Genomic DNA, 13,709 nt, shown 5'->3' with positions numbered 1-13,709 from the left:
TGGAAGAATGAACACCAAAATATCTATGTAATGGAAACAAGAGAAAGTATTCCTTTTATTTTTCTATACTGTTTGAAACATTTACAATGATCTTGAATCCTTTTATAATCATACATTAAAAGAAATTCACTTCAAGTCTTTAAATTTCTCCAGTGGACTTCAATTAAAAAATAAATTAATTTGGAAAAACACCATAGCCAAATATGCTCCATAAAATACGTCAAGTAGAGGCTTCCATGGGGACGCAGTGGTAAAAAATCTGCCTATCAATGCAGGATACACAGGTTAGATCCATGGTCTGGGAACATCTCACAAGCCACTGAGCAGCTAAGCCCACATGCCACAATTATTGAGCCTGTGCCCTAGAGACCGTGCTCCATAACAAAAGAGGCTACCACAATGAGAAGCCTGCACACCCTCACTAGAGAGCAGCTCCCGCTTCACTGCAACTACAGAAAAGCCCTTGCAGCAACGAACCTAGCACGGCCCCCACACAAAAAAAAAAGAATTAAAAAGAAAAAGTTGATTTTAAAAAATATGTCAAATACAAAGATTATTAACTATTCCTGAGGAGACTTACATTTGAGTAAACTATATGACACATGGGTTTCCTTCCAGCTGCCTAGTCTTCACTCTCCAACTGCCTTTAAAATTAGCAAAGGAATGCTGCACCAAAGAAAGCCAGGAGCAGCTTCACAAAAGGATCTTTTCTGTAATCCTATTATTTGATTCTGATCACTGATGCAATGGACATGAACTTGGGCAAACTTCGGGAGATGGAGAGGGACAGGGAGGCCTGGCATGCTGCAGTCCACAGGGGTAAGAGTTGGACATGAGCAGGCGGCTGAACAACAGCAACAACAGACTTCTGAACAGGAAAAACATACATGATTTGAGGGCTAGCTGAGTTTCTGAGCTCTTAGTATAAAATAAAAATAACTAAAAGCAACAGTGTGCCAAGGGCTAAGCGCATTTCTCATGAAATTAAATGCAAAGTATTCTGAATTATAAGTCCCATAATGAATAATATAAGAGTAATTCAAAGTAATTAAATATACTACATGTTAAATATACTACATATACTACATGGTTATACGTGAACCGTGAACTTCCAGATGTTCAAGCTGGTTTTAGAAAAGGCAGAGGAACCAGAGATCAAATTGCCAACATGCACTGGATCACCAAAAAAGCAAAAGAGTTCCAGAAAAACATCTATATCTGCTTTATGGACGACGCCAAAGCCTTTGACTGTGTGGATCACAATAAACTGTGGAAAACTCTTCAAGAGATGGGAATACCAGACCACCTGACCTGCCTCTTGAGAAATCTGTATGCAGGTCAGGAAGCAATAGTTAGAACTGGACATGGAACAGACTGGTTCCAAATCGGGAAAGGAGTACGTCAAGGTTGTATACTGTCACCCTGCTTATTTAACTTATATGCAGAGTACATCATGAGAAAGGCTGGGCTGGATGAAGCAGAAGCTGGAATCAAGACTGGCCTGGAGAAATATCAATAACCTGATATGCAGATGACACCACCCTTATGGCAGGAAGTGAAGAACTAAAGAGCCTCTTGATGAAAGTGAAAGAGGAGAGTGAAAAATTTGGCTTAAAGCTCAATATTCAGAAAGCTAAGATCATGGCATCCTGTCCCATCACTTCATGGCAAATAGATGGGGAAACAGTGCAAAGAGTGGCTGACTTTATTTTGGGGGACTCCAAAATCACTGCAGATGGTGATTGCAGCCATGAAATTAAAAGGCGCTTACTCCTTGGAAGGAAAGTCATGACCAACCTAGAAAGCATATTCAAAGGCAGAGACATTACTTTACCAACAAAGGTCTGTCTAGTCTGTCTAGTCAAGACTATGGTTTTTCCAGTAGTCATGTATGGATGTGAGTTGGACTATAAAGAAAGCTGAGTGCCAAAGAATTGATGCTTTTGAACTGTGGTGTTGGAGAAGACTCTTGAGAGTCCCTTGGACTGCAACGAGATCCAACCAGTCCATCCTAAGGGAGATCCGTCCTGAGTGTTCACTGGAAGGACTGATGTTGAAGCTGAAACTCCAATACTTTGGCTACCTGACGTGAAGAGCTGATTCATTTGAAAAGACCCTGATGCTAGGAAAGATTGAGGGCAGGAGGAGAAGGGGATGACAGAGGATGAGATGGTTGGATGGCATCACTGACTCAATGGACATGAGTTTGAGTAAACTCCAGGAGTTAGTGATGGGCAAGGAGGCCTGGCGTGCTGCGGTCCATGGCGTCACAAAGAGTCAGACACGACTGAGCGACTGAACTGAACTGAACATGTTATACTGAGCTCAATGTCAGCACTGTGTATCTACAGCTATTAAAACTTCAATAAATATCTCCCATATAAAAGAAACCTTTATTCAACCCCACATAATACTCCAGATGTCATACTGTCTTCCCCCTTTGCACATCACATTTCCCTAAAGGATGACTGTACATTCTATCTTCCCTCACACTCATTCCTCAGCTCAGGTCAGCACGGCTTCTCTCTTATATAAGTAACACATGACCTCTCTCCAAGCCACTAAATTCCAGAGACATTTTTTTTTCCTTCCCATTTTTTTTTTATTAGTTGGAGGCTAATTACTTTACAATATTGTAGTGGGTTTTGCCATACATTGACATGAATCAGCCATGGGTTTACATGTGTTCCCCTTCCCGATCCCCGCTCCCACCTCCCTCTCCATCCGATCCCTCTTCCCAGTGCACCAGCCCTGAGCACTTGTCTCATGCATCCAACCTGGGCTGGTGATCTGTTTCACCCTTGATAGTATACTTGTTTCAGTGCTATTCTCTCAGAACATCCCACCCTCGCCTTCTCCCAGAGAGTCTAAAAGTCTGTTCTGTACATCTGTGTCTCTTTTTCTGTTTTGCATATAGGGTTATCATTACCATCTTTTAAAATTCCATATATATGCGTTAGTATACTGTATTAGTCTTTATCTTTCTGGCTTACTTCACTCTGTATAATGGGCTCCAGTTTCATCCATCTCATTAGAACTGATTCAAATGAATTCTTTTTAATGGCTGAGTAATATTCCATGGTGTATATGTACCACAGCTTCCTTATCCATTCGTCTGCTGATGGGCATCTAGGTTGCTTCCATGTCCTGGCTATTATAAACAGTGCTGCAATGAACATTGGGGTACACGTGTCCCAGAGACATTTTTCAGTCCTTCCACTACTGACCATTTTGTTTCCTTGGCATCAGTGACAAAGCACTCTCTTTTCCCTCCTCACAAACCCCACGGATGATTGCTTCTTAAAGTGTTTCAAACTATAAATCTCTCCACTCTCCCTCAATGATCTAATTCTCTCCACTCTCTTATCTCTGGGCATTACTACCCATCTCCACGAATTCTGAGCTCCAGAAATCAACATACTCAAATTCGAACTCATATTCTTTCTCCCTAAACCTGATCGTTTTCCACAGTGTCCTACCTCAGTGATTGTCACCCCAATTCAACCAAATTAGAAACCTAGATGTTACTGTTCACATTATTCTCTATCCCATAATTTATTACTAATCTATCAAGAAATCTAATGCATTTTATTTTCCCAACCACTCCAAAATCCTTGCACTCCTACCTATCTCCACTGCTACCAATTCTACTCATTGTGCCTCCTAACATCCACTCATCCTATTACCATGTATTTCCAATACGGCAGGCAAAATGAAGAGGAAAATAGCTTGATTATATATCATATTGGCTCAAATTACTTTGCATAATCAATTATACAAGATTCTGAATCTGAACTATCTCTTCTTACACAGGCATACACCCACACATACACATACAAACACATACCTTAATGTTAACAGTCAACAGTCCATAATACAGCTTTTACTGTAATATGATTAAACTCAACCAATATTCTAGCTTCTAGCTGGCCCTTGTCTAATTGGCCAGGCATAATAGAAAACCTTTTCCTCCTCTCTTAAAAACCCAGGCACTATTTATCTTCATAGTGAAGTGAAAGTGGCTCACTTGTGTCCAACTCTTTGCAACCCCATGGACTGTAGCCTGCCAGGCTCCTCTGTCCATGGAATTCTCCAGGCAAGAATACTGGAGTGGATAGCCATTCCTTTCTCCAGGGGATCTTCCTAACACATGGATCAAATCCTGGTCTCCCACATTGCATGCAGATTCTTCACCATCTCAGCCAAGAGGGAAGCCCTAGAACACTGGAGTGGGTAGCCTATCCCTTCTCCAGGGAATCATCACCACCCAGGAATTGAACCAGGGTATCCTGCATTGCAGGTTGGTTCTTAACCAGTTGAGCTAACTTACAGACTGACATTTAAAAAGAACTGGGTAGTTCATAATACAACATGATTAACAGCTTTAAATTACCGATTATTCTGTAATGATACAGTAATTAATTATATTGTATACAACACCCTGTACTTAAGAGATACTGGTATCAATGGCTACCAAGCCAAAAGCTATAGTATGCATCTATGACCAGAGAGGATCCAAACAAGATGACAATTTATAAAAATAGTCATTGTTTCAGTATTTCTAATAAAAATATAATTACATATGGTCATTGATTTAATACATTAACTACAGCTATCAGGAGACTTACAAGCAGGCATCTAGTTAGGACAAGTGTTGAACTCTGCACTAGAAGCAATATAGGTATCAAATGATTCAAAAAGTCACACATAAACCAGATGTGCTAAACAGTAGTAATTGGGAAGTTTGTGATGCATGAATGTAAGTTCCACAAGAGAAGGAATCTCTGTCTTTTTTACTTATATATCCAAAGCACCTAGAGCAGTACCTGTTATATACAAGGTATTCAATAATTTTAGATAAAAGAATAGATTTATGAGACTAAATTAACATGAACAACTAATACAGCTAAGCTAAAGAATGCTTTTTTTTTAAAGGCAAACAGTCTCACTGATTTAACAGCATCATAAAGCAGTTGTATATTCATCTAGTTACCTTCCAAGAGGCATCTTCTCTTGAAACTGTTTGGGCATATAAGAACTTCCTCTATTTTTTTTTTTTTTAAAAAAAAAAAAGAACTTTCTCTATTTTTAAGGCTGTCTAGGAAAGAATTTCAAAGAGGAGCTATAATTTCTAACAAAAACAGCAGAGAAATCAAGAAGTGAGAAGAAAAGCCATTGAATGATACTCAGTGGTCACTTATAGAATTGGGGCAATTTTGATAGAGAAGAAGTGGAAGTAGGTGGCTAGAAGATATGAGAATGTGAGGGCAGCAGCTTGACCCACTTTAAAAGGTCTTCTCAGAAAAAGGAATAGTTAGAACTGAAACTAAAAGATGGGGAACATCAAGTAAAGTTGGGGATTTGTCCTTCCCTCATTAATGCTAAGACCTATATATGTCAACTGAGGTCTCACTTTAAGTTAATCAAGATACATGAAGAAGTTTCAAGAAAAGAGATAGATTAAAGATCACTAGGAAAAGCAAGTGCACATACTTTGTTCTGATATGTATATGCTTTCACCGGGTTTTTTCATTAGTGGAAAAAGTTGAACATTATATTGATGTGAAAAGGAAGGAAGCTATTTATGTTCATGCTTAGTGATTTGAATTCTTTATGTTTTCCGAATTTAGATATTTTGGGGGATCATTTTGCTGATGTTCAGCTAGGTTGAGAGATCATGGATTAAGAACATATTTTCCCACTTTGATAATAAGGACAATCATGAAGAATACAATCAAAGTGCCTATTAAATCTGTATCAATTTTCTGAAAGTCTAACAAAGGTAAATGAATAGTCTGAAGGTAGTTTTACTTATATATAGTAAACCAATACTCAAATTTTATCTCAAAGTTCCCTTAGTGTTTTGGTTAGAAACAAACGTTTCCTGCCACAAAAGTTAACTTACATCTAAGTGTTCAGGGTCAACACAGTGTTCTCCTAGTCTTTAAGAATCTCAACAGCTTTGATACAATTCAAAACCAGAAACAGTTTTCCAGAAATAATTCTGCCCCAATTCCTTAAATAATTATTTAATATGCAAGACATCAGCATTACCATTCTGAACATATTCAACACATAAAAAAAATCTTGCTACCACTTTCAGTTTGGTGTTTTCAAGTCCTTCTATCACAAGTGTGTTAGTTGCCCAGTCATGTCCGACTCTGTGACCCCATGGACTGTAACCTGTCAGGCTCCTCTGTCCATGGAATACTCCAAGAAAGAATACTGGAGTGGGTTGCCATTCTCTTCTCCAGGGGATCTTCCCAAATTTCTATCACAAACATTTCCTCAATTCCTCTCTCCCTGACCTTCTTCCTTTCCTTTTCTCTAAATCTTTGTTTGCTCACTTTTTTATGTAGTATTTCAAAACACTTTAACTCCAATTTCATATGAAGACCTCCATCACTGAATTTTTACTGTGTTTTCCATTTTCTTTCCCATAGTATCTTTTTTTTTTCTGATAATTTAAAATTAGTATTAGTCTTCCTTTGCTGCTACTGCTGATAAATCACTTTAGTCGTGTCCAACTCTATGCGACCCCATAGACAGCAGCCAACCAGGCTCCCCCATCCCTGGGATTCTCTAGGCAAGAACACTGGAGTGGGCTGCCATTTCCTTCTCAAATGCATGAAAGTGAAAAGTGAAAGTGAAGTTGCTCAGTCGTGTCCGACTCTTAGCGACCCCATGGACTGTAGCCCACCAGGTTCCTCCATCCATGGGATTTTCCAGGCAAGAGTACTGGAGTGGGATGCCATTGCCTTCTCCGAGTCCTCCTTTATATATTTCTAATAGTATATTTCATTATCTGAGTTCTGATTTTATCCATAAAAGTTTCACTTTATTTTGATATAGTGATCTCATTGTTTCACAGTAAGTTCAAAATACTTTCAACTACGTTTTATTTAAAAACCCCTTGATAACACAGGCTGTCTCTTCATAAACAAAATTTTCCCCCAAAGCACAAAATGAAGCACAATAGGTGCCCTACCTAACTGAATCACAAAAATATCTTCTTGTAAGTCCCTAGCTAATATTCCTAAGACTCACTGAAATGCTCTAAACCCACAGAAACATTAACGTTAAAAAAGATACGCCAAGAGCAATTTTAAAACTTTGTCAATTCTTGTGTAATAGAAACAAACTTCTCTCAATTAGACAAATCTCATCATTTTCACATAAACTGTCATGACACAACTACAATGAGACACGTAAACATAAAAATACTTCAACTGTAAAAGATTCAGAAAGTTTTCTACAGGTCTAAAAATCAGTTATCTGAGTTCTTTAAAACAGTTCCCTAAGATTCTATAAATGAGTTAGCTAAAGTCCACTACAAAAAATATAATGTAGAAAGATTACATTTCTGAAAAAATGTACACTGAATGGTAGCTGAGGAATCCCATCAACTCTACTTTAGAATTATTTCTCCATTTGGAACTACACTTTATACAGAAGGCCCATGAGTTTGGTACTGACCTCATCAACCCATTCAGTTATGTCCTAACTAGCTACTCTATTAACAATTTCTTCTGACTCCAAAATTACCTTCTAAATAATAAAAAGCACAATAAAAGCAATTTTTTAAAGGTTATTTTCCAAGATCTTTTTTATTAGTATTTACTTTTATTTATTTGTTTGGCTGTGCCTGGTCTTTGTTGTGATACTGAGAATCTCTGGTTGAGGCATGCAAAGTCTTAGTTGCAGCATGCGGGATGTAGTTCCCTTACCAGGGATTGAATCTGAGTCCCCGGATTACCAACTGGACCACCAGGGAAGTCCCCATAATAGCAACTTCATCTTTAAAATATGTGTTGGGAACTGTCTTTATCGTGTTTATTGTATCTTTTTTTTCCTACTTCTGTGTTCATTCCAAAATTTTCACTGGGTGCTAACAGAAACATTTATCCATTATGTCACAATTCTCTGTTTTAACGTCTATATGCCTCTAGTGGCTTCCCTGGTGGCTTGGACAGTAAATCTACCTGCAATGTGGGAGACCCGGATTCAAGCCCTGGGTCAGGAAGATCCCCTGAAGAAGGAAATTACAACCGCTCCAGTATTCCTGCCTGGAGCATTCCATGGACAGAGGGGCCTGGTGGGCTACCGTTCATGGGGTCATAAAGAGTCAGACACGACTGAATGACCAACACTTTCACTGTCTCTGTAAGATGGTAAACTCCTTGGGGGTAGGGATTTTCTACTATTCATCTTTAACTCAGCAGTGTCTAGTACAGTTCCTTAGAGAAAGTAGACGATATTTTTAAGTTGGCTCAAAAATCAAATGATTGTCATTTCACAGAAAAGAAATATAAAAAAATGGTTAAGAAATTTGAAATAACCTCAGTTTTTCAGTTATTTTGTTAAAATGGCCTGTTATCTATTCCCACCCTTCTTGCTTGTGAATCTCAAAGGTAGGAGCTATGTGTTTACCTGTGTATCTCCTAGAGCCTACAAGGATGCTTCATATTGAAACAAGTTATAAATCTTGTGGACAAATCAATTTTAAAGAGTGAAGATCTCAACTGGCTGTCTAATTAGTCATAAACGTATTTTACTGTATTGTCCATCATACTGTCATTCTCATTATTTCTTTTTAAATTCATACTAGAAGATTGGAAAGAGTATCAATTTTCTGAGTCTATTCTCTCACTTACTAAACCTTCTACATGCACCCATAATAACGAATCCAGAAATCTATGTACATTATAGAAATGGCAGCCTGTCCAACTGGTTAAAAAGTCCTGCCTTTACAGCCAGACTGCCTAGATTCAAACCCTGGCTCTGTCATTGACTTGCAGCATGATCATGCTCCTAACTGTAACTCCATCACTCAACAAGTCCCATCTCTTCCTGCCTATTCATCAGCTTCCCTTGCAATTGTGTCCTCTTCTGGCATCATCAAATTTTCTCTCCCTGCAAGTCACGTACAGCAGCACACAATGTACATGCTCAAATTATCTCTCAACCCACATTCACTTACTAATATGTCCTTATTTCTTATCACCCCTTTATAGCAAAACTTCTCTCAAGAGTTATCTATCTATACCTGATGATTACCTTTCCTCCTAGATATAGTCCAACCAGGCTTTCATTCCTCCCTCTCTATGGAGAGTTTCTTGTGTGAGTCACCAGTGACATTCAAACTGCTGGACTCAATGAAATTCTCAGGCTTCCTCCAACGTGACCTTTCAGCAGCTGAGCACTTTGTTCTTGATAGACTTATTCACTTGTGTTTACCTTGATTCTCCTCCTACACTATTGGTTGAGCTTTCTGGGACTCCTTTGCACAATATTTCCTACTCATCTTTCCAACTGCCAGACTCCACTGCTGGTTGAGGGCTTGGCACCTAGATGACTATCTATATTTACTCCCTAAGTTATCTCAATATAAAGATACATAAACACGCAGTTTTTTAATTAATACAACAGATGAACAATCACGTAAATATAAAATTTTCAATAAGAAAAATAAATTTTTACCATCTTCCTAGCAATTCTCCCCAAGAATATAGGATCTTCTCAGGACAATCCTTAGACACATCACCTGTTCCACTTGAGAGTTCATTATCACTCTCTGCAGAAGAAACACAAAAACAACAAACATTATATAGTACATTGTATATTTATGTGTTATAAAACAAGAAGCATGACTGTTTCTAATAAAACAAATACTTCAGCTTATATTACACCACTGCAAAAATAACAGTATAAACTTCAATAATATATTTTATTTCAGTGCCAAAATAAGTATTTTCAAAGCACAAAGTTTTTATTAAAATTCTTGTCCACGGTTTACATGGTATGAAACTGAAAATACCTATAAATAAATATCTTTACCCAACGGAAGTAAAATTTAAAAGCTAATGGTAACATGGTTAGAAATTCCTATTTAGTATTTTATCCATCAGTTTAGTATTCTCAAATATTGTGTGTGTGTATTCAGTCACTCAGTCGTGTCCTAATCCTTGAGACCCTATGGACACAGGGCCACCAGGCTCTGCTGTCCGTGGGATTCTACAGACAAGCATACTAGAGTGGGTTGCCATTTCCTGCTCCAGGGGATCTTTCTCAACCCAGGGATCAAATCCATGTCCCAGTGTCTCCCAGAGATGAAACTTTCATCTTTCAAAATGACAACTTCACAAGACATCGCAAAATATAAAGTAATAGTTTTAGAAAGAATAAGACAGCTTGAGTTGTAGTTTACAATCAGTAGTGAAAATAAGTTAATTCTAAATTCTATAAATCTTTTGAATGGTAACAGACTTGGTAAAGAAAGGAAATGTAATGGACACAATTCATCTACACTATAACAAAGCTTTTGACACAGTGCTACCTAAGAAAAAGCTGGAGAAGTACTGATTGAATGATAAAATAAGCTAGATAAAAATCTGTCTGGCTGATAGCACATACCAAGGTTTCACCAATGCTGTTATAGTATAATAAGGATTGGCATTAAGTGAATCTCACAGGGATCTGTGTTAAAAACAATATTGCTTAGCATGTGACAAATCCAATGATCCAAGCAGAAACTCATTCATACCAGTGGATATATTCAACATCAAAAATTAATGTGATAAATAAAGATTTATTTGGTGATGTTTAAAAGATGTGTTTATATCTACCTGAAAAGATTTTATCACATATTTAGCAAAATAAAACCAAACTATATACACACACACACACAAATGCTTCATCATCTTTAGGACAACATCAGATAAACAAGAATGATGATGGACATTTTATTCTAAAAGCAAGTATTATTCTGGATATTGGGAATGAAGGTTAAGAGGCTATACGCTAACATCACTGCTCTAGAAATATCTCACACAGAACTGAGAGGGTTTTGTTTCTTTTAAAGCTAAAGCAAATGAAGTATTACTAAGTATTGGAGGAATAAAGTAAACAGAAACAACTGAAGTCTTAATATTAAAATAGCCTAACATGAAAAACTGTGCCTTATAATCCTTATAATTTTTAACTAAAATGAGGCACTTCTGTAAGTAATATGAAAATGAATAAAGGAAATCTCATTTAAAGTGAAGTCAGGAAACCCTGAAGGGGCAATTCTCACACATGTATCATTCGTGGAAGCTTACAGGCACTAACAGGAAGGAAGATTTCCTCCCGATCCAGCAAGGACAAGCTGCTAGCCACCTGCAGTCAGTGAAGAAGCCCTGCAGCCCTCCCCAACTTCCTCCTTTTCTCTATAAAAGCAAGCCCCTCTCCTCCATTCTCCAGATATGCCTATCGTTTACTGTTGTTTGCTTGTCCCAAATTGCAATTCTCTCCTATTACAAAATAAACTTATTCTGCTGGTAAAATAACTGGCTGGTTTTATTTGTTTAACATCAGCAGTGAAAAGGGACACTATTAAAAATTACACTAGAAAACAGGTTAAACTTACACTATCTCAGGCAAACAGACTTCTGGTCACCCTTCTTATTAATTAGTACCAAACATAAGTGTTTATAAGTTGATATTCAATTAAGCAGAGTCCAAGATGATCCCACATTATACTTTAATTTGCCACACAGTAAATAATAATACACCAACGTGCCAAATTGTACACGCTAAGTTGGGAGATCAAAATCTAAGAACACAATGACAGAAACAAGGAAACGAACACCAATGGACATCACTAATCTTGAATATGAAAAAACTCAAAAGGTACTACTGATATTGAGACTCTTTTGGACTCTTATTGTTCTTGCTGGGAAAGGAATCCCTAAGCATGAAACAAAATGAAGATGCTTTAAGAAAGAATAAGAAATATGACTACCTATAAAATTAAAACTTCTATGATGTAAGGTACAGTATATATTTTTTAAAACTGTATTTACAGTATATATTTAGAAAAAAAAATTCTAACATATGACAGGACTATTTTGTGTAACATATCAAAATAAAGAGCAGTCCAACAGAAAATTGGGCCAAGGACATGAACATAGTACAGGGCAAAATACATAAAATACAACTAGCTAAAAAAGAAAGCCCTAGCTCATTAATAATTTTTCAATGCAAATTAAAACAATGAAACATATTCATCAATTAGACTGGCAGACAGTATAAAGAATAATAATATCTGGTGTTGATAAAATGGGAAACAGGAAGGTTGATACTTAAACAAGCAATCTTTATTAAGATTCTAAGATGAAAATACCATTTGGTCTAGTAACGTCACTTCTAGAAGTTTATGATCCAGAAACACATATGCCAAAAAAATATGTAAAAGGATTTTCACTGTATCATTGTTTGTGAAAAAAGAAACTGAAAACTATCAGGAATCCTTCAATAGGACTTTTATTAACTAAATTTTGGTCTATCCAGTCAAAAGAATACTATCTAGCAGTTTAAATGAATTGGTGAATCTTTATATGCTAAATGAAAATCATCCAAAATATATTGTGATAAAAAGAAATAAAAGAGCAATTTTAAGTATGATTTTATTTTAGTAAATATTATTCCTTATATGATTACAAAGATCTTTAAAAATAGCTGTAAGAATATACACCAAACTATTAACAGCAATTACGTTTCAATAACTAACAGTATCTTATCACATAGCAGGCACTCAATAAATATTTAGGGAATGCATCTTTCAGTTCTAAGTTTTATATTTCTGTAATACTTTTATCTTTTAACATAAGTTGTGTGTAACTATAAAAAGCACAGGGAAAGGATTTTAATCTTTTAAATGACCCCTGTGCTATATGAAACAAACACCTATTTTATTTAACCCCTACTGCTATGTCATAAAAACATGAATGATAACAACAGCGTCGTGTCTTCTTGACACTCTCCCAAGTTACTGTCCATCAAAAAAGGAAATCAGAACTGTAAGCAACTAGATTAGCAATGGAGAACTCCAAGGAGAAGGAAAGAAAACGGGCACAATGAAGTAAAACCAGACCCCTGATGAACAATTAAGGCAGAGACAACAGAAGGTCAGGAGCCAAATATTTGGATGAAAAGTAGGATTTAGCCAAGTAAGTTAGGAGGCTTCCTCAACGGCTCAGTGGGTAAAGAATCCATGTGCAATGCAAGAGACCCAGGAAACGGGGGTTTGATCTCTGGGTTGGGAAGATCCCCTGGAGAAGGAAATGACAATCCGCTCCAGTATTCTTGTCTGGGCAATCCCATGGACAGAGGAACCTGGTTGGCTATCGTCCAAAGGGTCACAGAGAGTCAGACATGACTGAGTGACTGAATAAATAAACAAACAAAATAGACTCCTACAATAATGTCTTTAAGACTTCCGTGAAAACATGCCTTTTGGACTCCCTGTTGGTGCAGTGGTTTAGGAATTTGCCTGCCAATGCAAGGAACATGGGTTCAATCCCTGCTCAAGATTCCACATGGGGTGAGACAGTTAAGCCCACGCACCACCAACTACTGAACCTTGCCTGCCCTGGAACCCAACAAGAGAAGCCACCACAATGAGGAGCCTGTGCACTGCAACTAGAAAGTAGCCCTCACTCACTGCGACTAGTGACAGCCTATGTGCAGCAATGAAAACCCAATGCAGTCAAAAACAATAAACTTTTTAAAATCATGCCTGTTTACATTACTTAATCATATATTTAATATCTGTAACATTCATGTCCTTCTCTTGAAGTCCAAGCTCTTAGAGGGCTGGGATTGTATCTTATTTGCCTTTATAAGTAAACTTCAGCACATAACACTGGACTATGAAATGAATAGAAGGA

The 13,709-nt window shown here is 37.3% G+C and overlaps 1 protein-coding gene across 8 annotated transcripts in view; it reads right to left on the bottom strand.

Annotated features, from left to right (window-relative positions):
• Nucleotides 1-13,709, bottom strand: part of RABGAP1L (RAB GTPase activating protein 1 like) — a 677,120-nt gene that overhangs the window by 481,121 nt on the left and 182,290 nt on the right. For all 8 annotated transcript variants that reach the window (XM_061160753.1, XM_061160754.1, XM_061160755.1 and 5 more), the window contains exon 12: nucleotides 9,481-9,574. In XM_061160753.1, coding sequence (XP_061016736.1) covers nucleotides 9,481-9,574 — 94 coding nt within the window. The remainder of the gene's footprint in view (nucleotides 1-9,480; nucleotides 9,575-13,709) is intronic.

Source organism: Dama dama, chromosome 14, assembly GCF_033118175.1.
Source record: "Dama dama isolate Ldn47 chromosome 14, ASM3311817v1, whole genome shotgun sequence".
In the NCBI taxonomy this organism is placed as follows: Eukaryota; Metazoa; Chordata; class Mammalia; order Artiodactyla; family Cervidae; genus Dama; species Dama dama.
This window is presented reverse-complemented; position numbering and strand designations above follow the sequence as displayed.